Source organism: Podarcis erhardii, assembly GCF_964252035.2.
Source record: "Podarcis erhardii genome assembly, chromosome: 6".
Classification (NCBI taxonomy): domain Eukaryota; kingdom Metazoa; phylum Chordata; class Lepidosauria; order Squamata; family Lacertidae; genus Podarcis; species Podarcis erhardii.
In genome coordinates this window covers 71,709,632-71,737,482 of record NC_138510.1, presented here as the reverse complement: position 1 = coordinate 71,737,482, position 27,851 = coordinate 71,709,632, and the positions used below count along the sequence as shown (strand labels likewise).

General features: G+C 42.6%; 1 protein-coding gene and 1 long non-coding RNA gene across 2 annotated transcripts in view; both read left to right on the top strand.

The window, feature by feature from the left end:
- Positions 1-27,851, top strand: part of LOC309344000 — a 288,311-nt gene that overhangs the window by 230,775 nt on the left and 29,685 nt on the right. The window lies entirely within an intron of this gene.
- On the top strand, positions 342-25,904 carry SELENOF (selenoprotein F). Its single transcript, XM_081866234.1, has 5 exons — positions 342-495; positions 2,518-2,685; positions 19,930-19,993; positions 24,304-24,353; positions 24,954-25,904. Exons 1-5 carry the CDS (start codon positions 427-429, stop codon positions 25,083-25,085), a joined length of 483 nt encoding a protein of 160 aa, XP_081722360.1. The 5' UTR covers positions 342-426; the 3' UTR covers positions 25,086-25,904.

The window sequence follows — 27,851 nt, the reverse complement described above, 5'->3', positions numbered from 1 at the left end:
AGGGACGTTTGGAGCTCCGATTGGGCGGCCTTCAGTCCCGAAAGCCCGGCGCTTCCACCCCCGCCCCCGCCCCGAAGGGATTGGATGGTGCGAAAAGGCCGTTCGTCGCGGTCTCATTGGCCGAGGTCCTTTGCTCCTTTTCCCGTGTTTCGTAGCGCAAGAGGCCCCCGCTCGGGTGTTTGCCGAACTGCCTGAGAAGATGCGCCCCAGATTTTCAAAGGTTTTGAAGCGGCCCAGCAGCACCACAAAAACACCCCAACTCCTCCCCTTCTTACTCTTCTTAGAAGTCATCTTGATGGTTATGGGAGCGCCTGAGCGGCACTTTCCTGTTTCCTTCCGATCAGGCGGGGTTTTGACGCCTTGCCGGTTGGAGGGGGGGGCTATCAAGGCATTTCCGTTGGTGCCGTCGTCGGTTGGGGCGCTAACATGGCGGTGGGGAAAGGAGCAATGGGGTTCGGGCGCTGCTGGGTGTGGCTGCTGGCGGCGTGGCAGGCGGTAAGGGGAGTCTTAAAACCGGGGGTCGGGAGCGACGGGGCTCCGCGTGAGGGAGTGGACGGAACCGTGAGGAGACACGGAGTCACTTGGACCCCAAACCAGACCAGGCCTGTCTGCTTGCTTGTCGTGGCACCTGGGACCATGGCCGTAGCCGGGATTTTTGTTGGGGGCGGGCAGGCCTTTTGTTAGGGGGGAGGAGAACCTCAATTAGCTATGGATTTTTATTGATTTTTAGGGGGACAGCTGCCCCTCCTTGCCCCCACCCAACCCCTTGGCTACGCCCAAGCGTGAGACATCAAAATGCGGATTTGTTCTCATTGGTTTTCTCACCTTCCACCGTGCAAGAGCGCTAGCTTAAAGAAAACAATTGTGTGTGTGCATATAGACATGGGTGCAGCGGGGGGGGGGGCAGACCCTCAAAAATTATTGAACAAACTGTGGTTCTGCCCCCCCCCCCCCACAAAAAAAGGCAGAAGCAACAGGCGATTTGGGCGAACGCAACAATTTTTTCAGCCTTCCCCCAAAAAACCTACGCCCATGCATATATAGATATCTCCTTGGTTTAACTGGCCGTCCTTTTCTCCCCCCCTTGAAATGTTAGCCTCGCTGCAGATCGTGTATTAGAAAGCTTATGCCGTGGTTGATATGCGAGTGTGTGCAATAACCTAGAAACACCCCCCATGGAAGGAAACTGCTCAAGCCAGTAGGAGTTACCAATGTAACCCGTAATGGCTGAGATTCAAGTCTACGTGTTACAAACAGGATATGAAAGCGAGGAGCTTAATGGCAACTTAAACCGAGGTTGTGGACGCAACAACAGAATGTCTGGGCGCGCTTTTTTATAACTAGAATACAAAGCTGGAAATGAATGAACTGCAACTAAAATACTATGTTCATTTTTCATGTGCTCTAGTCCTTTCCCTGTCGACCACCCTAATATTCTTAAGGGGTCTGTTCTCCAGTCTTCAGAGAGAAGCTGGAAGCCGGGAAGCAGAAAAAAAGTCCTCCTTTTCTTCCACTGCAGTTTTAATCTGAAATAATAGATGCAGTACTGCTCCTGGAGCTCAGAAACAGATTGTGCTAATGAAATTTCCAGTTGCAAAATGCACCTAGAACAATGGGAGTTTCGAAGACTGCGTGTTACGTTCTAAGAGACCCAGGTTCGAAGCCCTTCTTAGCTATAAAGCTCACTCAGCATAGCCTGCTTTGCAGTGTGGGGTTGTTGTTTTTTATCGTAAGTTCATCGGTTAAAAAATGAATGGATGCCAATTCTGAACATTGAGCAAAGTTGAAATCTTTGGACATTTTGTGTTTTTAAAATAGACCTCACTCTCTCCCCGCTCCACCCTCATCATCAGCTGTCATGATACTATAGACATCAGTGACACTTGTGAAGATTGTAAGGCATTAGTGCCTGTATTTGAAATGAGAAAAAATTAAGACCAAAGTATCAATTTAGTTTAGCAACTTGGAGTAGCTGTTAAACCAAAATGCCAACATTACCTGTCTTTCTTTTGCTCTCCTCTAGCTCTGTGAAGAGTTACCACAAATTTGTAATATGTGTTAACTGTACAGTTTAATATTATGTTAATCCATAATACAGGGGTTGTCAAAAGCCTGTTTTCTTTACTGTCTTCAACTTGTAACACCATGCACTCATTCCCCTATTTTAATAATTTACAGCACTTTAAATGCATTTTTTCTTGGAAGTAATTCACATTGTGTCCAGTGGGGCTAAATCAAACTTGTATTTAGCAGTGTCACTGTAATACATTATATTTCTATTTGTGTTTATGGCTAGCATTTAGGTATGCACTTTGTGCTGTTTTGTTTTACAGTTTGTGATCTTACTTTGTATATATCTTCAGCTAAGTGCCATTGCATAGATTTTTCAGTGATGACGTGAGCTCAACTCCTTAAAGAAAAAGCTGTGTTATGAAGTGATTGTTTGTTACAATTTAGAATGGTATGGTTGTAGATTCAGATTTTAAAGTGAATTGTACAAATCTTAATTGCTTTTAGGCATCAGTATATGGAGCAGAATTATCATCAGAGGCCTGCAGAGAGCTGGGCTTCTCTAGTAACTTGCTGTGCAGTTCTTGTGACCTTCTTAGCCAGTTTGGCTTAAATCAGCTAGATCCATTCTGCAGAAAGTGCTGCCAAGAAGAAGCCCAGTCTGAAACCAGAAAGGTAGGTTGAATAATTAGATTTGAAGACCTGGACTATTTTTTAAAGTGTGTTAACATGTATGAATTCCAGACCTAAAGCTAATTGTTTTATTGTATTTTTTTAGCAACCATTTTAATACATGGTTCTTCTGTTAATGTTATCTGTGATTGAGTCCCTTAATTCATTAATGTCACAACCCTCTCTATCTTCTGTCTGCTTTCTGCATCTTGAAAAATTGAGGTATATTGCAGGCTTGAACAGAAGGGAAATGCACAATTAGTGAGGGAAAAGGTGGGCAGTTTCACAATTGCAGAAATGTTAATGTTATATTACTGACTTTGGTTAAGGGGTTAGGTAAAAGGGCTTGTTTTAGTATTATAACTATGTATTTGTCAATTTATATACTGGTTTACTGCCAAGATGGATGGGGGAATTTGGAAAAGTTCCAGCTCCGTGATCATTTTCCTTCCCACCCCTTATGTGGTGTGTATGCGTGTAGTTTGTTGTCTCTACAATATTCTTCCTGAGCTGTCGTGATCCGAATCGGACGCAGTAAATCCAAATCTGCTCACACCATAAATTTATATAAAGGCATTGGGATACCGGCAGTTTTATGCCTTGCACAAAATGTGAAGAGTTCTTGTTCTGTTTGTACTGTTTTGTTGATAACAACAACCACCCAAAACTCTGTGTGGGGCCAAGTGAGGTTCCATTTTCAATTCATAATGCTGTACTTTGAGTACCTATACTTATTGGTTCCAATGTAAATACATAATAGCATTCAGCAATACACAGACACCATAATATAATAATTAGCATCCGCTTTGCAATATAGATGGAAATTGACATTCCTATTCACATGATATAGTTAAAGAAGGCTCCATCAGAAGCCCTGCATCCAAATATGCATTGCCATACAAGTGTGAAGATGTCTGTCCGCATCAATCTGCACATGGGGTTCCAAATGGAGTAATGGAGTCTTTGCACAGAAGCGACCTTCCTGTACATACATCCTGTGCTGGACTGACCAAGCAGCAATAGATGTAGTGTCTGAAAGGATTGTGTTGCTCGGTTTAATATCTGCAAAATAAACCTCCACAAAGTTAATGAGTCCAATGGGTCTGATTTATACTTTGGGAAATCTATTCTTATTTTGAAATTTCCAAATGTTTGTTGAACACTTTTACAAAAAGTAATCAACTTTGAGAGCATCAGAAATACCTTGGATAAGCATTTTTAAAAAGTAATGCTGTTATATGAGCAAGGAATAGAGGTTGAAACCATCAGGCTGTTAAGACTTAATGAAGCCGCTGGTTCTAGAACACCAACTGACTGGAATTTTTTTGTTACAGTACATGGTATTCTGTGCTTTTGAAGGAATTTTGGGAAATCTACATGTTTTAGGAAAATTCTACTGCTTGTAGACTCTACAGGATGCTATCATGGAATTACAGAAATCTTGGGAATATATTTGTATGATTTGCCTAAAATTGGTACTTCACAAATATTAAAATTGCACGCGGCATATAATCTAAGAAGAAAGACCTGCACATAAAAAAAGGGAAGAGGATTCTAATCTTGCAGCTCAAACAATCTGTGGAGATGTTTTCCCCAAAAGGATTTGGGAAGCTATAGGTAATTGTAAATAATTATTTCAAATATGGAATCTGAAATAGCTTCCTGTGCTAGAAAATATATAGTATATTCATTCATTCACACTTCTATGGAAGTAGCTGTTCAGAAAAGTAATTGAATCAAATACTAGAGATGCTCATTGGATATGTTTTAAAAAACCCATTTAAATCCTTGGTGTTAAACCCCAATACTATTAAATTAAAATAGCCATATGCTAGAATTCATTTTGCAGAAAGTGAACAGGAAGCAAATGGGGAGAGGCAAAGGAGGGTTTGGGCCCAGAAAACACATGTCCTTTGATTCCAACTTCTGTTACCAACCCCAGGATCACTTCAACAGCAAACTGGGGCTGCCCCTTCACAAACCAGAAGTGGCATGTGAATTGGACTTGGAAGATGCATTCCCTCTGACTCCAATTCTCCACCCTGCTATCAGTGATGGCAAAGTACAGCTGCTCTTCTGCTAACATAGAAAAAATGACAGTATGCAAGTTGAGGGGGGAATGAGCTAATCTGAAGAATTTTTCCGTTTTAAATTGCTGCAATAATTGCATTTCCTGTGGATTTTCACGCGTGCTCTCTCCTCTTCTACTTGTATACATCGTCATTTAAGCAGCAGTCATTTAGCTAGGGTGTGTGTGTCCCAATTTATTCCCACTGAGAATCAACAACATCGCTTTGTACAAGACTAACCTGCTAATTTTAGTAGATGAGTTCTCCATATTCATTATACTGAGGGTGCCCTTTGGGTATTCCTGTTGATTCAGGGAAGGTCTTCAATCAAGTGCCCTTCAATTGTATGCTCAGTGTTTCAGAAATCCTCTGCTCCAGGGAGCAACATTTGTCATGAAGAACTTATTTATAGAGACTTCAGAGCTGCATTACTTACAAATGGAAGCTTCTCTGAATATTTTATCTTGAAAAGAGGCATGAGAGTAGACTATCTGCCATCTTCATTATTTTCAAGAACTGAATCCTGACAGTTTTTATCAAACAAATGTCCTGTGAGCAACAGAAGGAAACACTGGCCTTTGCAGATAATCTATTGTTGCTTCATATCCAAGTGCCTTCACTTAATTCAGATGTGGGGATCTTAGCTAGAATCGCTGCATTGTTAGGTGCAACTTCAACTCGTTCAGCTTCAGAATGAGTTGTTTTGATTAGAAAGAAGAATTAAGTTTGAGCAAACAGTTATCCATACTTATTCATCCCTTTTTACCACGGGCATACCAATTCATCTGCCATACTTGGCATGGCAAGCATCCCTCTCTCCTCTGTTGAGGACTCTGCGGAATCCAGTGTACAGAGCTGCCTTGCTTCCTGTTCCTCTTGTGGATTACTTCTGTTTCTTTTGGTCATTTTCTTTTTTCTCTCTCCCCACCCGCTTCCTACATATCAACCCCTGAGGACCACCAGTTTTTCATGCCAAAGGTCTGAACTGATGGCTTACAGAGGGATGTTTTTCTCCCCGCTGGCTGCTCCCACCTGCATTTCTCATCTTTCTTCTAGAACAAAATCAATGGATACAGAGACTGCTATGCATGCACACACCCCTCTGAACAACCAAATCTCTGCATAAGTGCTCCTACGTTGCACATTGGGGGCAATTTGGGGACTGGAAATTGCCACCAGATATTTTGGCTCTGACTATTTCCAGGAGCGCTTTAGGAAATTTTTAAAGAACAAGCATGTCATGGTTGCAGTAACGACAACAGTGAGACTTTGTTCCAGAGAGCAGCATGCTTTACAAATGGTGAACAGTCAGGACTTTAAGGTTAATCAAAACGGATGACTGAGAGCATGCAAGTGCATTTCTGCTGACCTTTCACACTCTGTGACTCCCATGCCTTTCTGGGTTGGTCCTCCATTCCGCTCTGTGAACTGTATTGTTTTAAGAAGGTTTTAAAACAAATCACGTTTGACTTGAAAGAGGCCTTGCTAAGTGCTAATTCAATAAAGTTGATGATATGAGGTCAGGCTGGTCAGAGCGAGCATCAAGAGAGTAACAAGCATAATTAACACTCTTACAAATTGAGTAAGAGGGGATATTTCTTACAAGAGTCCATTGTTTCATGACAGCTAGGGTTGCTGAAGTGGCTTCTTACATGGGCTTGCTGTAATTTATCAAATACTCAAGCAGAGCACCCTAATGTGCCCGACTGGACCCTTGTGGTCCCTTCCAGTTCTGTGATTCTATGACTTGGAGACGGGTGGGGGGGAGAGAAGAAGGAATGGGAGAAGAAAAATGCTTTGTTCTCATCATGAGAATCATCCTTCTCCCACTTCTGCTGCCTGAAGATTAACTGCAGCTCTAGTCATCGCCAAAAGAAGGATGAGTTCAGGCTACAGAAGCAAAAGATGGCAAAGGGAGCTGAGCTGTTCTGATCATTTATGATCACTCTCAGAGAACCTGGAAGTGCTTTTTAGGGACACAGAAGACGAGTTATTCAGGAACGACAGTGAGAGCAGCAGCAGAGGCTGCTGGCTACCAGTTGAGGCTGCTGATCTGCTTGTTAGCAAACCAGTCCTCTGAAGCTGCATTGTATGATTTGTGTGTTTCACACACCTGTCTGAGGAGCATGAGAAGGGAAGACAGGTTTATCTCTCTTCCAGTATGAGACTGTAAAACTGTACTTTCAGTTTTACACTGTGGGTTCTTTTGCTCTCCCAGGTGAGAAAGAGCACCATGATTGCTTGTCTGTATATTCTGTAAATAAATTAGTAGTTTAGAACTACAATTTCTCTAACTTCTTGCTGTGTTAAGCCAGAAGTACAGTAAGCCAGTGCTTACTGGCGTAGGTCACTGGGAGCGCCCTGGAGAAGAAGGGAATGCCTTTTCCAGAGCTACGCTCACCAGGGTACATCCAGAGGAATTGGGGCTACAGACACCCCAGGGCGTTTTCTCCCAACACTGCTTTGGTGCACAGTGGATCTTGGGGTCTGGTCATAGGGGAGTTCAAAGAGGTGTGGCTGGGGAGGATGCTGTGAGGACACATAGAAAAGCCCGCCAGGCTGAATTAGTTCTGTGGATCATTGCCATAATCTCTTTTTAAAAATAAAAATAAAAATGTTACATTTATAAATAATAATTGTAAAACTGTCGGGTAAATCTTGGCTGTCCTAAATATGTTTATTTGGAAGTAATTTCTGCTGTGCTGAGTAGAACTCTCTTCCTGGTGAGTGTGCTTGGCTTGCCTTTTATGCTAAGGCTTAAATTGTCAGACAGCTGTTCACCTAGACCTAGTTCACATGGCCTTGGCTTACTGACAACATGGTGTTCATAGTACTTTGGCCCTCTCATGGCCTTTTTGCTGCCACACTAAGCCATAGTTTAGCTTAGCATGTCATCTGAACCAGGCTCTTGGTTAAGCGCTCTTCTTTGACTACAGCTTGTGGTATGTCAAGAGTTAACCACTATTCCCAGTTTGGACAACATATGATGCGATAAACCTTGGCTTCACTTAGCACAGCAGCACAAAGCTCATGGAGGCTTTCAGCTATAAATCTTTTTAATAAATGAAATCCTCCAAAACACTTTTGAGAAATAATTGACAATACTAATATTTGAAGAAATTATTCTTCCATGGAAAGAGATAATGGGTTGTGTTCAGCTTAGCGCTAAGTAAATCCTTGTTCTAGCAGAGAGACTTCCACTTGCCCACTAGGACTTCTGCACCCTCCTTCTCCCTCTCTCAAATTTGTTTTGGGGGTTACCCGAGCCCTTTGGATCAGATCTGAGAATGCAGGGGGGAGGGTACACATGATGGGGGAAGAGAGGGAGCGAAGCCCTGCTGTGTAAGCAGAAGTTGCATTTGCACAAGGATTTAATTGAATATGGTCCTAAGGTTTTTAAATGAAAAGGTGTTCATTTCAAATACTTGTTTGACCACCCTTCATCACTAAGCAGTCCCAGAGTGCACCATATGGAAACAGTTAAAGACCAATAAAAGCAATTATATCACGGAGATAAGAGTTCCTCGAAAAGCAGATTTAAAGTAAACTATTACAATTGTACCTTGGAAATTGAATGGAATCCGTTCCGGAAGTCCATTCAACTTCAGAAACCAAAGCGCGGCTTCTGATTGGCTGCAGGAAGCTCCTGCAGCCAATTGGAAGCCCCGTCAGACGTTCGGCTTCCAAAAATAGTTCACAAACCGGAATAGTCACTTCCAGGTTTGCGGCATTTGGGAGCCAAAATGTTCGAGAAATAAGCCGTTTGGAAACCAAGGTAAGACTGTATTTGATTACATTTGTAAGGCTATCAAGAAAATATAAGCCTTCCAAACAAAAAACAAGGTGCAGTTAAATCCATACTTGCTACTATGAATTATTTGGATCACTGCAGGTTCAAGGCCTATCTGCCCTGTACTTCATTTCCACTCTGTTTTTGTATTTGTACCAAATATGCCCCATTCCAGTGATCTGTGCATATGAACAGGCTTCCTCACATGTGCTTTGTGAAGAACTGTGGGCATAAATCACATACATACTTGAGTGTCTCCATATTCTTGTACAACTAATTGCACTTAATGCCACATAGGACTGCAGCTGGATTGAGGTGTTGACCCTGTAAGTACTAGCAATTTTCCATCAATGTTAGTGAAGGCAAGGCTTTATCCTCTTATACTGAAATGCCCTTTGCTCCTTGCAAAGAAGAAAATATTGCAGTAGCAATAAACAGTTACAAAGTATTGTCCTAACACTGGCAAATTTGCTCCAAACAATGCACTGACGACTTTCAGCGTCCGGAAATCCTGTATCCAATTTCAGACTAATTCAGAAAGTTGCTTTAGCAGCATTACTTTAGACAGCTGTACGTTGTAAGCCTCGCTCTCACCAGTGCAGAATGATGCTGGTTTCTGAAACACGGAAAGATGAAATGGAGGCGAAGGTAACTGTGCATGAAATTGTAGTAGTAGAAGAAATTGCCAACATTTTGCAGTTGCTGAAAATAGCTGCACTTAGGAGTGTCTGTTACCCTATATCATCTGATTGAATCAAAGAAGCTTGTGTCCTTAATTGCAGGTAAATATGATTGTTAGGAGAAGCCGGGCGCTCTTATGTTTTGGTTGCATATAAAAATGCATAGTGCTCCTAAATCTGTAGAACCCACTGAAGCAATTTTAGCAAAGCTATTACATACCATTGTCAGTAACATCTCTTATTTACTAAATTATCACTTTGTGTTTTTGTAAAAACGGGAAGATTTCCACCAAAAGAGCAGCAATCTAAAGATATTCCAAGTCAACTTTTACAAATAGTGTTTTTTCTTAAAATCAAGTGATGTCTTTGTGCAAAGTGGCTGCTGTCATCTCCACTTTCATGGATGGCAAACAAGAACTTAAGGGCCTTGCTTGAGTTTTTGGGGACGACAGCCCTAGCAGAGCTATATGAGAAAGGGTTTTAGCTGAGCTAATGGTCATTGGCTGCATTTGGACATCACAACAAATCACTTTTGTGGTGCATGGTTCCCATTCTGGCTCCCATGTTTTCCTCTTCCTTTTCCCCCAGCACAGCTGCTTTGGTTGAAATATGCCTAGTTCTGTTGGGATATGGTTTATGAAGCAGACTCATTTCAACAAGCCATAGTTATGGTACACTACAGTATAGGGTATTATCATTATTATCATTATCATTATTTGTACCCCGCCAGTCTGACTGAGTTGCCCCAGCCACTCCGGGTGGCTTCCAGCATATATAAAATACAATAAAACCTTTAAAAGCTTCCCTATACAGGGCTGCCTTCAGATGTCTCCTAAATGTTATATAATTACTCATCTCCTTGACATCTGAAGGGAGGACATTCCACAGAGTGGGCACCACTACCAAGAAGGCCCTCTTCCTGGTTCCCTGTAGCTTTACTTCTTGCAATGTGGAACTGCCAAAAGGCCCTCGGTGTATCCAAGTTGAACAATGGGGGTGGAGATACTCCTTCAGATATACTGGGCTGAGGCCATTTAGGAGTGGCTGGGGCAACTCAGTCAGATAGCAGTGCTCGTGGAGTGGTGGCAGAACTTAGCATTAGCTTGTCCCCACATAAGCATCAGCTTGTCTTACACATAAGTAGCACGCCTCAGCTGGGTTGTGTACGCCGTAGAAACTTAATAGAAGATATGTGCACCTCTTTCCTTTTTGGCACAGCATTCATATCCTTAAGAACTATCTCTTAAGTAGCATCACACCAAGCAATAAATAATAAGGTTTTTTTGGCAGGCGCAAATGCTCTGAATAACCCATGGCAAAACAAGTAATCTTAAAGAGAAGTCTAATTTTGGAAAACAGAACATAAATTAACCGGGGGGGGGGGGTGGACTACAAAACCAACAGTCCTGACTTAAATGGCTGTTGGTTAAGTTGGAGGAAGTTTCTTAATACAAGGGTTCTTTTTAGGAAATTGCCATTCTGCAACCTTTTATGGAGGGAAACACTATTTTATAAGATTCAAGATATTGACATTTATTGGGAGGATAATGCTCATTGCTGTTGTTTTAACTTTTGATAAGTGTATTTAGGGGGTTGCCTGTACTACAGTAGAGCCAGAAAAATATGAAACAATTCTAAAAGAAGATGGTCGGGCCTGGTGGACTGAACCCCTAACTTTGGGATTATTTCTTTAGTTATTGAATTTCCTTCCTTTCAAAGGAGGCAAGGGTAGCAATTTTTCTATTCATATGGCTTCAGGTACTACTGGCTCTTGGGCCAACAGGAATGTTATAGTCATTGGTCAGAATCCCAGTGGTTGTGGTCTGATCCTGCACATGGAGCTTTCAGCTACCTCCTCAGTAGAAGCCTTTCTCCCCAAAGATTGAACAGCATTATCGGGTGGCACCCCATGAGGTACAACAGCCTGCCGCCACAATGAAATATAATCACTGCTGATATGTGGGGAGGACAGTTTGATCACAGCTATACTGTCAGGGGTCCTTTACCTTTTTTATATATAGAATATACAGTCGTACCTTTGTATACATATCCCTCTGGATATGTAATCTTCGGGTTACAGCCGCAGCAAACCTGGAAGTGTATACTTCCGGGTTTCACTGCGCACACATGCACAGAAGCGCTCAATCGCGCCGTGCGCAGAAGCGCACCTCTACGTAATTTTCGGGGGGTGAACGGACCCCCGGAACAAATTAAGTTTGTATCCGGAGAGTCCACTGTATATAGAATACAGCCTGTGTCCTGTGTCTGCAGCATCTGGATTTTAAGTTACCTTATACAGTGGTACCTCTGGTTAAGAACTTAATTCGTTCCAGAGGTCCGTTCTTAACCTGAAACTGTTCTTAACCTGAAGCACCACTTTAGCTAATGGGGCCTCCTGCTGCTGCCGCACCGTCACCGCCCGATTTCTGTTCTCATCCTGAAGCAAAGTTCTTAACCCAAGGTACTATTTCTGGGTTAGCGGAGTCTGTAACCTAAAGCATCTGTAACCTGAAGCATCTGTAACCCGAGGTACCACTGTATTTTCCCTCCCTCCCTCCCCAGTCTTAATCATTCTCGATTTAGGAAGATGGTTCTGATGTTGATGTAACAATTCTTTAACACGGTGGTGGTTTTAAAATATTTTTCCTTTTATGCATTAGTCAGCAGTCAGATTAGTGTGATGTCTTCCTTGAGCTTGCTTTCCAGGGAGATTTGTGCTGCAGGGTATGCCTGAAGCTAACTTGCTTGCTGCACTTGGAACTGTGACATTTGGTCGATTGTTCAGCTCTGTGGACCAAGGCTCTCCAGATAATTGCAGAAGAGCTCAAGGAAACCAGAATGCCGTTAAAAAGGAACCCCTCCACCCTTTCTTAGATATATATTTTAGGCAACTATCAGTTTCTTCCCTTCATTTCATTGGAAATATAGCAAGCAATGAAGATGTAAAAGGTTCAGTATTAGGGTTGCCATATGTCCGGAATTTCTCAGACATAGCCGGAATACAGCTGTGTCTGGGTGGAAATCGCTTAAATGTCTGGGAAAATCCAGACATATGGCAACCCGTGTCGGCAGTGTCGTTTTTGGCAATTTCCCTTAAAAATAGCTCAAATTTTGCCAAAACTCTTGTGTCCGGATTTCTACTTTTTGAACTATGGGAACCCAACTCAGTATAGATATAACGTGGCCAAATCCCAAGAGAACAAGGAGGACATGGTTCTTCCTCTTCCCTACACAGTTCCCTCTTACAGCTTTTGCTCTAAGAGTTCTGCAACCGAAGACAGCTGGCTTTTCAAGCTGAATGGCAGCCTCTTTCTTTGGTAGCAGAAAGAGCAGCAGGGAAATGGAAAGCAAAGTTCTGGCTCTGAGTGTGTTCTCTTATATGCACATGTAAACTCCTTTAAACCTTACACATAATGCTGCTTGTCTTGGGCAGTTAACTAAGCTGTCAGACTTGTTCCCCTGTTGGACATGTTCACATCCTTGTGACTTTTTTTTAAAAAAAAAAGTGGGAGGGGTGTTGCCCATTTGCTTGAACCCCATTCAGTGCTTTCATGTTCTCCTGTATGCACACACTTCTCAGAAAAGGGCAGAGGGAGCCAGAATGGACGGTTGCCATTTGCATTCTGCTTTTTCCATAATGCAGTGCTAATGGCAACTGCCCTTTTGTCTGGCCTTAGAGCTACAGGAGTTAAACAGCCTGCAGAGGAAAAGAACACACTGGAGCCACTTTCAAAAGCAGTGAGGAGGCCAAGGCTAGAAAAAGACTCAATATGGAGGTTGGATGGCCAAAATATTGGGAAATGATAGAAAAAATAGGAGACAACTGGAGATTGCAGAGCTTCGAAAAATTAAAGAATAGGGTGCAAGATTGGTTTCATTATGCTCAAATTCAAGAAGTCTTTAAGTCTGACAAAAAAACAGGATTCCAGGTGGAAAAATCGAAACTAGAGACAGAACTGTTAGAACCTAAGACTAAGGTACTTTCGAGAATGTATAACTTGCTGCTTAAATGGAACACTCAGGATGAGATAGTCAAATCAGCCATGATAAAATGGGCTCAGGATATTGGGTACAACATTATGTTTGAAGACTGGGAAAGGTTATGGACCACTGGAATGAGATTCACGGCATGCAATGCCTTGAAAGAGAATATTATGAAAATGATATATAGGTGGTACATGACCCCAGTCAAGCTAGCAAAAATTTACCATCGATCTGACAATAAATGTTGGAAATGTAAGGAGGCTGAGGGGACATTCTTTCACCTTTGGTGGACGTGTCCAAAAGTGAAGGCCTTCTGGGAAATGATTTACAATGAGTTAAAAAAGGTGTTTAGGTACACCTTTCCCAAGAAACCAGAGGCCTTCCTCCTGGGCATAGTGGACCAAAGGGTGTTAAAGAAGGACAGAACACTTTTTATGTATGCAACTACAGCAGCAAGAATACTTATTGCAAAAGGTTGGAAGACACAAGACCTTCCCACGCTGGAAGAGTGGCAGACGCAGTTGATGGACTATATGGAATTGGCAGAAATGACTGGCAGGATTCGAGATTTGGGAGAAGAGACAACGGAAGAAGACTGGAAAAAATTTAAGGACTATTTACAAAAACATTATAAGTTGTATGAATGTTAAGAATCTGCATGATTTGGAAATTTTTGCTCCTGCAACTAGATTGGGAAAATAGAAAATTAAGTTATAAGCAAGAAAAAGGTGAAATTTAAAGTTATTTTATGTATTATTCTAAGGCATAAATATTTGAAAAAAGGTACTTTAAATCTAGAAGTAAAATATTTTGAAAGATACAAATAAGACACGAAATAAGGTAATAATTTGCTGACATGTTTATTGCAAAGAACGCAGGGTGAGAGAGATGTGGGGAAGTCCAGTTAACAATGTAAAAATGCATTTTGAAAGTTGGATCGCTTTTTCTTTCTTTTTTTTCTTTTTTCTGTAAATTGAAAATGTAATAAAAATTTTAATAAAAAAACAAAAAACAAAAGCAGTGCTAGGAAGACCCTTCTGTTCGCTCACCCAAAATAGCTCTATTGAGAGCACCAGGGCAGCATCTGTGGGTGTTTATCATAATGGTGGGAAGTTGGCAACTTTGGGGTGGGGGGCACTGCGGAATGGGAGCATGGCAGCAGACCCCGGAGTGCCAGAAAAGCGTATGAAGGGGTGGGGTGGGGGGTGGAAAATGTGGGATTTAAGCAACGCATGTAAGCATAAAAATTGCTCCCCATCCTACCAATATGCCAGTATATAAAAATCCTTTTTACAATAACTTGATAAATCCACTTTTCCAGTAACTATTCACTTTCAAAAACCTATTTTGTGTAGCAAAGAGATAAAAGAGGTAGAAATATTTGAACGGCGCGGATCTTTGAGAATAACTTTATCTGGGTTGCCATGCAGTTCAGAGGAATTGATAATAGAATGCATTTAGTGCTTTGGGCTGATTTTACTTTGAGTGACCTGATTTCACTTCATTTTAAAGTCTGTTTCATTCTGTTACACTAATTAAAATGCAGCTGTCAGCTTTAAGGATTTTGACTTTTATTTTTAGTTCTATGCAGCCTTTATGTCTCTGGGCTACTGCCAGAGGCTCTTATCAAAGTAGTGGTAATTGTTCATTGGGCCAGATTCTCATCTTGCTCATGACAGTATCAATTGATAATGATCCTTCTCCCCACCCCCCACCCCCGGTTTTCCCCAGTTGTCATATCATTATTACAAATGAAACTTTGGAATTTTATTCAGTATTTGCCTGGCGTGACCATTGCAGCTGGGAGTAAAACATGGATTTTGGGTATTCACATAGCTTCATTTTATCTGGCTTATGGATAAAATGAAGAACACCTAAAAACATAGAAAAAATAATAAGTAAAAAACAATTATGCAACTCCTCCCATTTGTCTCTGTTTGCCTGCTCTTTCCCAGAAACCAAAATGGTAGCTCCTTTGGTAACGGCTTGTCTTTTATTTTACATACTAGCCATATATTTACCAGAATTTTAGTCAGGAGGTTTTCATGCTAACCAAAACCGATGAAAGTTGGAGTCCAGCAACATATGGAGGCTAAAGTTCTTTAATTGATGGGTAAATTCTCAAATGTGTACATATATTTACTTGTACATTTATTTTGTGGATTAATTCAGATAAATGTATGTACTTTCAGTTTCTGAGTGGTAAATGTTGCTTTCCAGTGCTATCTGTTACTTGGCTTACATGCTACTTATTCCTTTGCTAGTATTTTCTGCTTTGCTATTTGGAATTTGAATAAGAAATTTGAAATTTTTGCTAATTACGAGGAACGTGGGTAGCGCTGTGGGTTAAACCATAGAGCCTAGGGCTTGCCGATCAGGTCGGCGGTTCGAATCCCCGCGACGGGGTGAGCTCCCGTGGTTCGGTCCCTGTTCCTGCCAACCTAGCAGTCCGTGACTGGACCTAATGGTCAGGGGTCCCTTTACCTTTACATGGATTCAAGTGGTTTAGAATTATTACTTGGCCTTGACTCTTTGCAAGTATCAATAAAAACTCAAGCTGTCATTTGACAGTGTGAAATACCATTGCAGTTGAAGTCTTGGTTTTTATAAAATAGCTGTCAAATATTTTGTTAATAGTCCAGCATACAGATACAACTTGGAGAATGTTTGACATGATAATTAGCAGAGAAGAATTTTCAGCAGCAAAATTGTTGCCAGTCATCCTGAGAGAAACCAGATAGAAAATTCTCAGCACTAATATTTGTAAACGATACAAATACAAAGGGCATAGAAAGCATTTAGCTCACTCTGGGTCAAATTTGACAGTTTGCTTGTAAATCCAGATGGTGAAATATACCCAGAGAAAGGTTAATTGTTGCTTGTACACCAAGGAGTACTTAGAAATGTCAGAGTATGCAAAAAGCTGAAATAAACATAGAAACCTTAAGTATGACATTGCTTAATCACATGCACAGGAAGATTAAATTCAGCTTACTAAATTAATTCTGACTAGACTTCTGCAGCTGAAACAGCTTCAAATAAAACCTGGAGATAGTTTTATGAAAATTTCTCAAATATATTTGTAGAACTGAAGGAACATAATTATTTTCTCTTGAAGTGGAAGTCCATGCTTACTGATGGTTCACAGAGTTTACTTATTCACAATGAACAGTCTTGTGAACTTCAGTATTTTTTCTTTATTCCACCCTTTTTCATTCTCTTCTGGAAAGAAGAATTGACTAATCGGGTCACACAACAAGCGCTTCTTCATCCCAGTCGTTAGTCACAATCCACACAATTTTTTATGTCAAAATGAAGGACAAAATTCAGATCTGACTTGAAACTTGATTTTAACAAAGTTGGCAGTTCTTCAATTTAGGTAAATACCAATGCATCAGATATGTAAATGAACTGAGATTGTTTGCTTTTGCAGACAAACTCTTAACTATCGGAGTGATCATGGTCAAAAAGAGTATATGGCATGGGAATTCTGTCTTAATAATTATGAAAAGTATTGCATGGGGCAAACTTTGGTTAATGGCAATAACCATTGTTGCTATTGAAGGTGCTGCTGTGCAATGCCAGGCCAATGATTCATAAGACCACTGCCATCCATGACTTGATCATGGATGGAGGACTTGACCTGGCATGTGTAACAGAGACTTGGTTGGATGAAGCAGATGGGCCTGTCCTTGCCGCTGTTTGTCCACCAGTTTTCTCTTATGCACAGCAACCCAGGCCTTGTGGGCAAGGGGGCAGGTTGCAGTGATTTTGTTAAAACCAAGTTTCAAGTCATTAGTTTGCACCAGGCATCCTATTGGGAAGACCCAGTTCTGGAAGTTGGGCAATAGGGGCAGTACAGGATTCCTTTTGGTGTACCGACTTCCCCACTGCATCAAGGATTCCCTGCCTGAGCTACTTCAGGTCGTGGCGGATGTTCTCCTGGAGACACCTAGTTTGGTTGTCCTAGGGGATTTTAACATGCACGCCAACACGACCTTACAAGGGGCCGCTCGGGACTTCGTGGAAAGCATGGCCTCCATGGGGCTGTCCCTGAATAAGTCTGGCCCAACTCATAGCTGTGAACATGCCCTAGACCTGGTGTTCACCTCTATAGATGTTGGTGATCTGACACTAAGTAAAAGCGAAACTAAAGAAGTGCCATGGTCAGATAACTGGGAGCTGGGGGCACTGTTATACAGTGGTTCCACTCCTTCCTCCTGGGCTGTGCTCAGAAAGTGGGGGGGGTGAGTGTTCAGACCCCTAGGCTCTCACTTGTGGGGTGCCTCAGGGTTCTGTCCTCCACCTATATGCAGCCACTGGGAGAGAGCATCAGGGGGTTTGGGCTGGGTGTTCATCAATATGCGGATGATACCCAGCTCTACCTCTCTTTCAAATAAGAACCAGTGGAGGCAGTAAAGGTCCTGTGTGAGTGTCTGGAGGCGGTTGGAGGATGGATGGTGGCTGTCAGGCCTGGTCGTTGTCCTCTTCAGATCACCACACAAACGCTTCTTGTTCTTTTATAACTTTTTATTGCGTATTAACAAAACAATCTTATAAACGGTTCTTAAATATTATTCCTCAGAGTCACTTATTTCAGATACCTTCTGAGCTCTGCTTCTCCGTGACCAGCCACTCTCAAAATGGCGAAGGTGCCCTTCCCTTCACTTTCCCACTCTTTTTTCTAACCTCCTGGCTAGAACTGGTTGTATCTCCCCTCCTCCGAATCTGAGCTAGAACATAACCCTTGCTTTTCCTGTGAACAGCCGGTCCCTCCCTGTTGTTCCTCTTGCTCCCTTCTATTAGATTCACTGCTCTCCTTCCCCCCTTGGGGAATGCTTTCTCCCTCTGATAAACTGAAAACTTCTAACTCTTCCCTGACATCGGCTAACAGATTGAGTTTGAATTCTGACAAGACAGAAGTACTGTTTTGAGGGGACATGAGGTGGGCAGGTGTGGAGGACTCTCTGATCCTGAATGGGGTAACTGTGCCCCTGAAGGACCAGGTGCGCAGCCTGGGAGTCATTTTGGACTCACAGCTGTCCATGGAGGCACAGGTCAATTCTGTGTCCAGGGCAGCTGTTTACCAGCTCTATCTGGTACACAGGCTGAGACGCTATCTGCCTGCGGACTGTCTCGCCAGAGTGGTGCATGCTCTGGTTATCTCGCGCTTGGACTACTGCAATGCGCTCTTTGTGGGGCTACCTTTGAAGGTCACCTGGAAACTACAACTAATCCAGAATGTGGCAGCTAGACTGGTGACTGGGAGCAGCCGCCGAGACCACATAACACCGGTCTTTAAAGACCTACATTGGCTCCCAGTACATTTCCAAGCACAATTCAAAGTGTTGGTGCTGACCTTTAAAGCCCTAAATGGCCTTGGCTCCCCTGAAGGAGCATCTCCATGCCCATCGTTCTACCCGGATACTGAGGTCCAGCGCCGAGGGCCTTCTGGCGGTTCCCTCACTGCAAGAAGGCAAGTTACAGGGAACCAGACAAAGGGTCTTCTCGGTGGTGGCACCCGCCCTGTGAAACACCCTCCCACCAGATGTCAAAGAGAACAGCAACTACCAGAGTTTTAGAAGACATCTGAAGGCAGCCCTGTTTAGGGAAGCTTTTAATGTTTGATGGATTACTGTATTTTAATATCTTGTTGGAAGCCGCCCAGAGTGGCTGGGGAAGCCGAGCCAAATGGGTGGGGTATAAATAATAAATTATTGTTGTTATTATTATATATCAACCCCAATCTAGAATAAGTTAAGATGCTCTGCTGGCCCGGAGGTCCCCATTCCACCTCTCAAAAGTGTGGAAGAGCGAAATAATTGCTGCGCTTCGTGGAACCGTAGAATTGTAGAGACAGGGACCCCAAGGGTCCTCTGTTCCAACCCCTTACAATGCAGGAATCACAACACGAGGAAGCCCTGTTGTGGTGAGGGGCTGAGCCACACTGGGATTCACTGGATTACAGCAGGCCTTATTGCTAAGCCTGCTCCAGGCTGGCATAGCTCACAGCAGACTTTTGCCTGCCCACACCTTCTGCTGTGAGCAATGCCACCCTACCTGTCGCAGGTTTGGATTGCTCTGTCAGTTGGGGGGGGGGGAATATTGGTTTCAACAGTATGTCAGTGCAACTGACTTTCACTGGATGCGCACCATCACATTTATGAAGATGTAGCTCACCTTGCTCCATGAAGTTGCACATCTTCTTGTTCATCCAATCTTATAGGTGACTTTGCTTGGCCTGCAGAATGTATTTGTCGTCTGTGAAATGGAAAGTTAACACATAGGTGGTATTCTGGTAGTATTGTGGTCCTGCCCTTCAAACAATAACTGACTTAGCAACACATTTGCTCTAGGAACATTTAGGCTATCAACGATGAGTCCTAGATGAATTCATTTTTAGTGAATTATTATTCTGAACAATGATGCCACGGAAGCCACCTTCTCAGGTTGGAAAATTGGCAATTCTTCTAAATTTACTTACTTCCCTTCCTAATTTCACTGAAGCCAATAGATGCGGTATTCAGAATAGATTAGACAGGTCATCATTCTTTCATTAGACTTTGAGTTTTGAATAGCAGAGCGATAATTTTGCAACCCAATAGGAATATAGGGGTTTCTCAAGTGACACATTACAACCCTCTTATATATACATTAGTTGTGTCATTTGTTTAATTGATTTAGTATTTTCTTTCCTAAATATATTTTTTCTGTTCTTTTGCAGCTCTATGCAGGGGCAATTCTTGAAGTGTGTGGATGAAAATTGGGGAGGTTCCCTCAAGTTCAGGGTAAGTGAATTTGTAATTTGTCCTTTTAGTTACCGTATTTTTCACCCTCTAGGGCGCACTGGCCCATAGGACACACCTCATTTGGGGGGGGGGAATGAATTTTAAAAAATTATTCCCCCCCCCCCAGCCACGGGGCTGGGGAAGCCTCCGGAGGGCACCCCGTGCTCCGGGCTGCAGGCTGCCGCCCGCAAGCCTTGCACGCCCAGGGGGACTTCCCCCGGGCGTGCAAGGCTTGCGGACACCTGCGCGAAGCACGGGGCGTCCTCCGGAGGGCGCCCCGTGCTTCGGGCTGCAGGCTGCCGCTTGCAAGCCCACGAGAACTCCCTCCGGGCGCGCAAGGCTTTCGGATAGCCTCCTGAAGCCTGGAGAGCGAGAGGGGTCGGTGCGCACCAACGCCTCTCGCTCTCCAGGCTTCAGCGAAAGCCTGCATTCGCCCCATAGGATGCACACACATTTCCCCTTCACTTTTGGAGGGGGAAAAATGCATCCTATAGGGAGAAAAATACGGTATTTAAGAATGATCACCTAAAAGAAGGCCTCATTGCACCTGAATTTTTTGCAGGGATCCTGAAGCAAAACCATGTCCTATTGTGAATATACACAGATATGGCAACTTACATTTGTGTGAAACGTATGAACTCCAAGTAATAGGAAAGGGCAATGGAAAACACATGTCAGATTTTTTTTTCCCCCTAGGTGAAGTAAAAATTGAGCTGCTAATTTTTTTTAAGTAGTTGTCTGAAGGTACTTTTCTCTATCGTTTTCATTAGCCTTGTTTTTGAGCAAGTACATTTTTAACAGACAAGTCATGTGAATGCAAAATGTCACATTCACTTCCTACATTTGGGACTTCATTAACCTTTTTGAACTGAATAAAGCCAGTCATTTTATGACTCTTCTGACTGGCAGACGTCTTTTTTTCCTGATGGAAGAAGTGGGTGAGATCTTGCTCATCATACTTGGAGGTTAGAAACAGAAGCAGAGGAAGGAGTGAGGGTGGCAGTCCAAGGCCACCGGATTTTCCCCTTTGTCATGAGTTTTTTCTTTGTGTGCATTATTCATAATGCTTTAAAATACCCACATGTGCATAGCCATGCTTGAAAAGAGAATCTATCTTAATTGGAGCAGCTTTACATTCTATTCTGCCAACTGACCCATCATCTGCGATTGATAGGTAGTGGCTTTCCTTTTTTATTTATCAAGTATTTATTTAAAGCAGTGTTTCCCAAACTTGGGTTTCCATTGAGTTTTTTTGGAGTACAGTTCCCATCACCTCTGACCACTGGTCCTGCTGGCTAGGGATGATGGGAGTTGTAGTCCAAAAAGTTTGGGGAACACTGATTTAAAGCATTTTTATTTTGCTCTTTGCTGCTTAAAAAAATCAAGGTGATGCTCCTGGAGGTTGCAGCCAGAGAGGGAGGAGTTCCTCGCTGCACCCTCCAGGAAGGTTAGCCTTGCCCCATAGCAGCTAGGCTTGAAAAGAGCCTAATTGCGGCGGAGGGAGGGCAAAGACAGCTGTGGTGGCACTGCCTTATCAGTCATTCCCCCCTGCAAAAAAAAATCGCCCTCTAAAAGCAGCCTCTTGGTGAAGAGGAGGTGCTGGTAGATCTTCTTTCCTGGTGGGTACGTGGGTGCCAGTTTGTGGCTCACCTAATGTGCCAAAATGTCTGGGGCGAGCTCTGGGGCCACCCTGTTGGTGGTTCCCCACCCCACTATACAGTCTTGGGCATGCCTCATCCTTTGAACCCAAAAGGCCATGGACTGAACCTGGGACCGTCTGTGTGCAAAGAACATGTTCTGCTGACCTACGGCCCTTCCCCAGATGGCTATAGTAGGTCTGCACAAAATACAGGTGAGGCCCCTTTGCTCCTTAAACTAAGCCTCATTCAGCCCTTTCTTTGTATGAAATGGCTCGTAAGACCTGTCTTCTTCTCCCTGAAGGGTTCTTTGACATTTTTTGTGGAGCTAACCCCCCCCCCTTTTTTTCTATGGGGATGGAGACCATTCCTGCATTCTGCACGCCTAAACCAAAATCTTTTGCATCTCAGCTCTTCCTGTTTGTATAATTTAAGCCACATTTGTAGCTTGTAGGGGGACCAGGCAGCTGCGTTTGCCCTATCCTTTCAAAGCCAGGTTGCCAAGACTTTGAGATTACACAGTGGAAATGCTGCTTATCAATTTGTAGCTGCACCTCTTTGCACACTGCAGTTGGTTTTAACCAGTGATTTTTTTTTCTTTAAAAAAATGTTTAGTGGTACTCTCATTTCCCTACTCTTATTGAAATACTGCCCCTCAGTGAAGCCAAACTCAGATTCACAAAGTCCTTAGGGGTATGCGTACCCCCAGGAAAATGCACTGGTTTTAACTGATGGTGAAAGGTGGATAATAATTATTTTATTATTTATGGAATTTCTTATTTTAATGCTGATTCTTTTCTGGGGTGGTTTCCTTGCTCTTGTTTCATATGTACACACTCTCGGGGCTAACAAATAGAACTTTAGCGGATAGGTTTTCATCTTGCATCAGTTTTTTCTTTGAGCTTTTGAAGCTCACACATCCTCGGAAAGCTTCCCATGTTGAGAATATCTCATCAGAAAACGAAACTGTAGGAGGTTGTCTGCAGGGTGTTTTTTTTAACCAGAGGATGTCTCAATTCATTTTTCACTAGATTTAGAAAGCTGCCAGTGCTACAATATGTCTGATAGTTTAAGTTGACATCAAACATAGCAAAGCTGGTGTTAGATTTCCCCCCGCTACCCTCCTGCTTCATTTTGTTCTCCGCATAGTGTGATCTGTTCTGTCTAACATCATTGCACCACTGAAAAAGAAATGTGTCAACACTAGATGCTTTTAGGCCATCATTTGACCAAGCAACTTGCAGCTCACCTGGACAACTTAACAGTGGGCCTCAGGCGAGCAGCTGAGGGACGTGTTCATCCGGCAGCTGCCATAGTGCAGAGCTTTGCGGCTACTGCATAGATGTCAACTTTTCCCTTTTCTTGCAAGGAGTCCTATTCGGAATAAGGGAATTTCCCTTAAAAAAGGGGGGAAAGTTGGCTACTATGATCTATTCTCATACAACAGACATATAGGAAGAAAGAGCAAACATGCAGTGTTCAAAACTCCCATTGTTCTGGGCGCATTTTGCAACAGGGAATTTCATTAGTACAAGCCATTTCTGAGCTCTAGGCACAGTACTGTGCCTAAGATTTCTGATTAAAACTGCAGAGTGGAAGGAAAGGAGGAGCTTTTTCTGCCTCCTCACAGCCCCTCTCTGAAGACTGGAGAAGAGACCCTCTGAAGAATATTAAGGGAGTGGGCAGGGGAAGAACTAGACCCTGTGAAAAATGAACATAACATTTTAGCTCCGTTCATTCATTTTCAGCTTTGTATTCTTGTTTTAAAAAAGTGCACCCAGACATTCGTTGTTGCGCCCATAACCTCAGCTTAAGATGCCATTTAGCTCCTAGCTTTCATATCTCCATTTCTAACACTGCACACATGCAGGGACAGGAGATAGGGGAGGGCAAATTAAACAGGAATGTGGGACTCTGTTTTTCCATCACACCCTTTAAAAAAAAAAAAAATGAAAGCCTAACCATTAGTCCAGACTGTAGTACTACTGTTTCCAATCTTTCTCCTTGGGGTGGGTCACAACAGTTCAAAGCACAACATTAAAAACAGTTTTTATTTATTTGAAATACTGGTTGTTTCTGCCTAATTGCATCTGACATGTGCCTTCTTCAGGTGAGTGAAATAACTGGTGGGGGCAAGGGGACATGGAATGGGAAGCAAAATGTCATGTGCACATTTAACAACATTTGCTCCCTGGTAGAACAAGTATTCACTAGAGCTTAGACCGCTCGCTGTAGTTTAGCTTCGGTAATCTGTGTATATTAAAAGTCTACCAGCACATCTGGGGTGCCACAGAATAAACCCAGGAAAAGGGTTGTTCAATAAGTGTCTGGTTCTTGTTCCTGCAGATGCTGTCTATATGTGACAGAAGTGGGTATTGCAAGTTTGGCCCTACCATAGGATACAAGAAGGCAGCTGCCTTGTGTCGTTGTGTCCTTTGCCTTAAGCAGCAAAATGTCTTGAGCCAGCCCTCTGTATTGCCATGACTTGTTCCTATCAGGCAAGAGCAGAGGGCGTAACAGGCACTACAATTCCCTTCTGCAATATGGTAGATTTTAGACTACAATTTTACATACTTCTGTGTTTCATCTCAACTTTGAATCTTGTTTATAAGGCACGAGAAGAAATGCTCATTCTGTTTAGAATAATTCTTTCTCTTTGCCTCCACATTCTAGCTTTCGTCAGGAGTGACAAGCCCAAACTGTTCAGGGGACTGCAGATCAAGGTTTGTACTAGTTTCTGTTTTTTTGAATATTCATTTAAACCTGTCAAATGTTACCTTAGTATTGAATGAAGATGTGAATTGTGCATCTGATGGGTGGAAATTTTCAGTGGAAGGGGACAGCTCAGTTGGCAGAGCAGGAGACGCTTAATCTCAGGGTTGTCGATTCAAGTCCCACGTTGGGCGAAAAGATTCCTGCATTGCAGGGGGTTGGACTAGAATGATCCTCGCAGTCCCTTCCAACGCTACATTTCTGTGATCTGTAAATAACTGATTTAGCTTAGTATGGAGAGCACAACAATACTGAGTTTGTACATCAGTCCTGAGTGCATTTTGTCTTTTAAAATAATAGCTATGCTGCTGGCAATTCATTCTGTCTGGAATCAAAGTCTTGCATATAGTAGTCATTGTTTCAGAAAGTCACCCTACATATCTATACATTCAGAATGTATATCCGACCACAGCAGTTAATTCAACCTGGAACTTATACTTGAACAATAGCAATAATTCTGAGTTACTTTTGGAAGCAAGAAAGTGAAGGTTGAGCTTGCCAGATGTGTTGAATCCAGGCAGACAGTAATTTCGGATTTCTTTCCTCTGCAGTACGTACGTGGTTCTGACCCTGTACTGAAGCTCTTGGATGACGGTGGGAACATTGCCGAAGAACTGAGTATTCTCAAATGGAATACAGACAGCGTAGAAGAATTCTTAAATGAAAAGCTAGAGCGCCTCTAAAACAAAACAAAAAAAATCTTGATTATTATGTTTTGGTTTTTTAAAAAGTTTTTATTTCTCACATCATTTTTCATCATGGTAATCTTCTCAGACAAAGTGTGATAAACCCCGGAAATCATTCCAGCTTCTGCATTAATTTCAGAGCCATCCCATACTGTGTGGTGCTCAACATCTTTTAATTAGGAGCTGAAAGCTTCAAGCACAGCACATTTGACAAATTGGCAGGCTGAACAAATGGCCTGTCCTGGTACATTTCAGTTCATCTTAGTGGATGGATATCATTAATGAAATGCTTTGAGACAAATGTAATGCAAATACTGAAATTTGTAATAATTGGGCCATTTATTTTTACTGGCAAAGCCTTATTTGTCAGCTCCCAATAATTGAGATGATTACTCTGCTTTTTTATTTTTTTTAATACACTGCCACTCTTTGTACAGCCATGGGAAGTTGGAGCCAAAAAATATGTTCTCTGCCTCCCAAAGAGACATCGGTTAGCATCTTTGCATTTTGTATTTCCCAGCTGTCCTTTTTATAGAACCGTTATTTGCAATACTCATAATGAATGCCTGCTCTGGAAGAAGAAGAAAAAAAATCATTTGTAGTCTTGTTCTGACGGTGGAACTCGTGATCTGCAGTGACTGAAGAATGCTAGGGGAATGCACTTTAATGATGACTACATCTAAAACCTCTAACAAAAGGCATGTGTAGGTCTGAGGTCAGGTGCACTTTCTTGGCACAGTTTAACCTTCATTCAACAGACATGAGTTCCCTGGAGGGGAAAAAGTTGGAGAGGGCAATAAAATCTGCATCACAAAATCTGTATCGAATGTCTCATTCTTCAAAACATTTTGCCTGAATGCACTTAAAGGTAACTGTTTTACTATAGGCCAGTTTATCCAATAATTTTTATCTTGCAGAACTGGGATATCTGTCAAAATGGAATGATAGCTTAAGAATAGAATCAGTTTTTAGCCAATGATTGTACAGATTCAACATCTTGCCCTGATGATGGCACTGTGCTGTCCAGGTTGCTGGGCTGCAAGTGTTTTAAGTTCTACTCTTAAATATTGTACCCAGTGTAGAAATATTGTGTTCATTTTTCACATAGTCCAGTCCTTCCCCTGCCCACCCCCTAATATTCTTAAGAGGGTCTCTTCTCAGTCTTCAGAGAGGGGCTGGAAGTGAGGAGGCAGAAAAAGGTCCTCCTTTCCTTCCACTCCGCAGTTTTAATCAGAAATCTTAGGCCCAGAGCTTAGAAACGGCTCGCGCTAACAAAATTCCCTGCCGCAAAATGCGCCCAGAACAATGGGAGTTTCAAACACTGGTTGTTCCTGAAAAAAAACAGACAACAAACACAGACTCCACAGTACCCAAAGGAGACTCCATTGCAAAATTGCTTCTCAAGTGTTGGTTTGAAGTGCTTTCAGATGCTCGAATGGCTACAACATGCCAGCAGCTCTTTCATACATTTTCTTTAAGAGCGTAAGGTGGCTGTGTTGCTTTTTAAAAAACAAAAATACTTAAAAGGTGTGAATGCAAGAAACAGACATCATACTTTTGGCAGCCAAGAGTGGCTAGATCTCTGTGCAGAACTGCTGCATGCCTAAATAGGTGCAGGGAGAAAGCAGGAGTGAGTACACACTGAGTGGGGATCCTGCATTTGTGCCATAAATATGTTGGTGTTTAAAGCCCAAAACTGATGGTCAGCACGAAATATTTCCACTTGAACAATTGGCACACCCACCCTCAACACACACATCCCTAAATCTGTTCTAGGTGTTCCCTCAACCCTCTAGAGAAGATTTTGGGGGGGAGGCGGAGCACAAACCCAAGAGAGGGAAGTTCTAGTGTGCCATCTTTGCATTTATGGAACATATTAGCTGGATTCTACCTTTGGACTATAGAGTTACAGGAAACTGAAGGCCTTGCCCAGGAGCAAGAGATGATGCCTATAGGAAGTCCACAATCAGAGCATGAAGGCAATAGTTGTTCCTTAATGAATGGTTTTCAGCAGCATGCTCTGTCCTGCTTTATCCCATGGGCTCGGAAGAGCTTTTATCCTATTTTCCAAAGGTTCTATCCTCAAGGGTCACGCATTCTAAGGCTATTAGAATAGTTCAGAACAGCAAGACCCATGGGAGTGGGATTTCAAGGGAACAAGTTGCCTGCATTGGAAGACACTTGAGAACGTTCCACGGTGTTGGGCTTAGAAACCCTTTTCTGCAGTACATGGAACTTTGGGGTTGCTCCAACACATGCCGTTCAGGGAGAATGTTCCGTATTTACTCTGAGTCTAATGCACCATTGAATCTATAACGTGCACCTCAATTTCAGAACCTTGAAACCCAAACAAGTATTTGCTGGCAAATGTGTCATCGAATCCAATGCACACCTTGATTTTTGCAAAAATGCTGAGCATTAGATTCAAGTAAATATGGTATGTGTCCATGTTTGCCCTGCACAGGTTTAGAACAGTCTAAAACAGGCATGGCCAAACTTGGCCCTCCAGCTGTTTTGAGACTACAATTCCCAGCATCCCTGACCACTGGTCCTGCTAGCTAGGCATGATGGGAGTTGTAGTCCCAAAACAGCTGGAGGGACAAGTTTGGCCATACCTGGACTCTAAAGGATAACCTTTCAATGTCAAATAAAGCAATTCTGCCAGTAAGATATGTATGGGCCAAGGAGAAATTAATAAATTCAGCATTTTGATTATCCATGAATTATTGTTCTGGTCTAGACTTCTTGCATATCCAATTAACT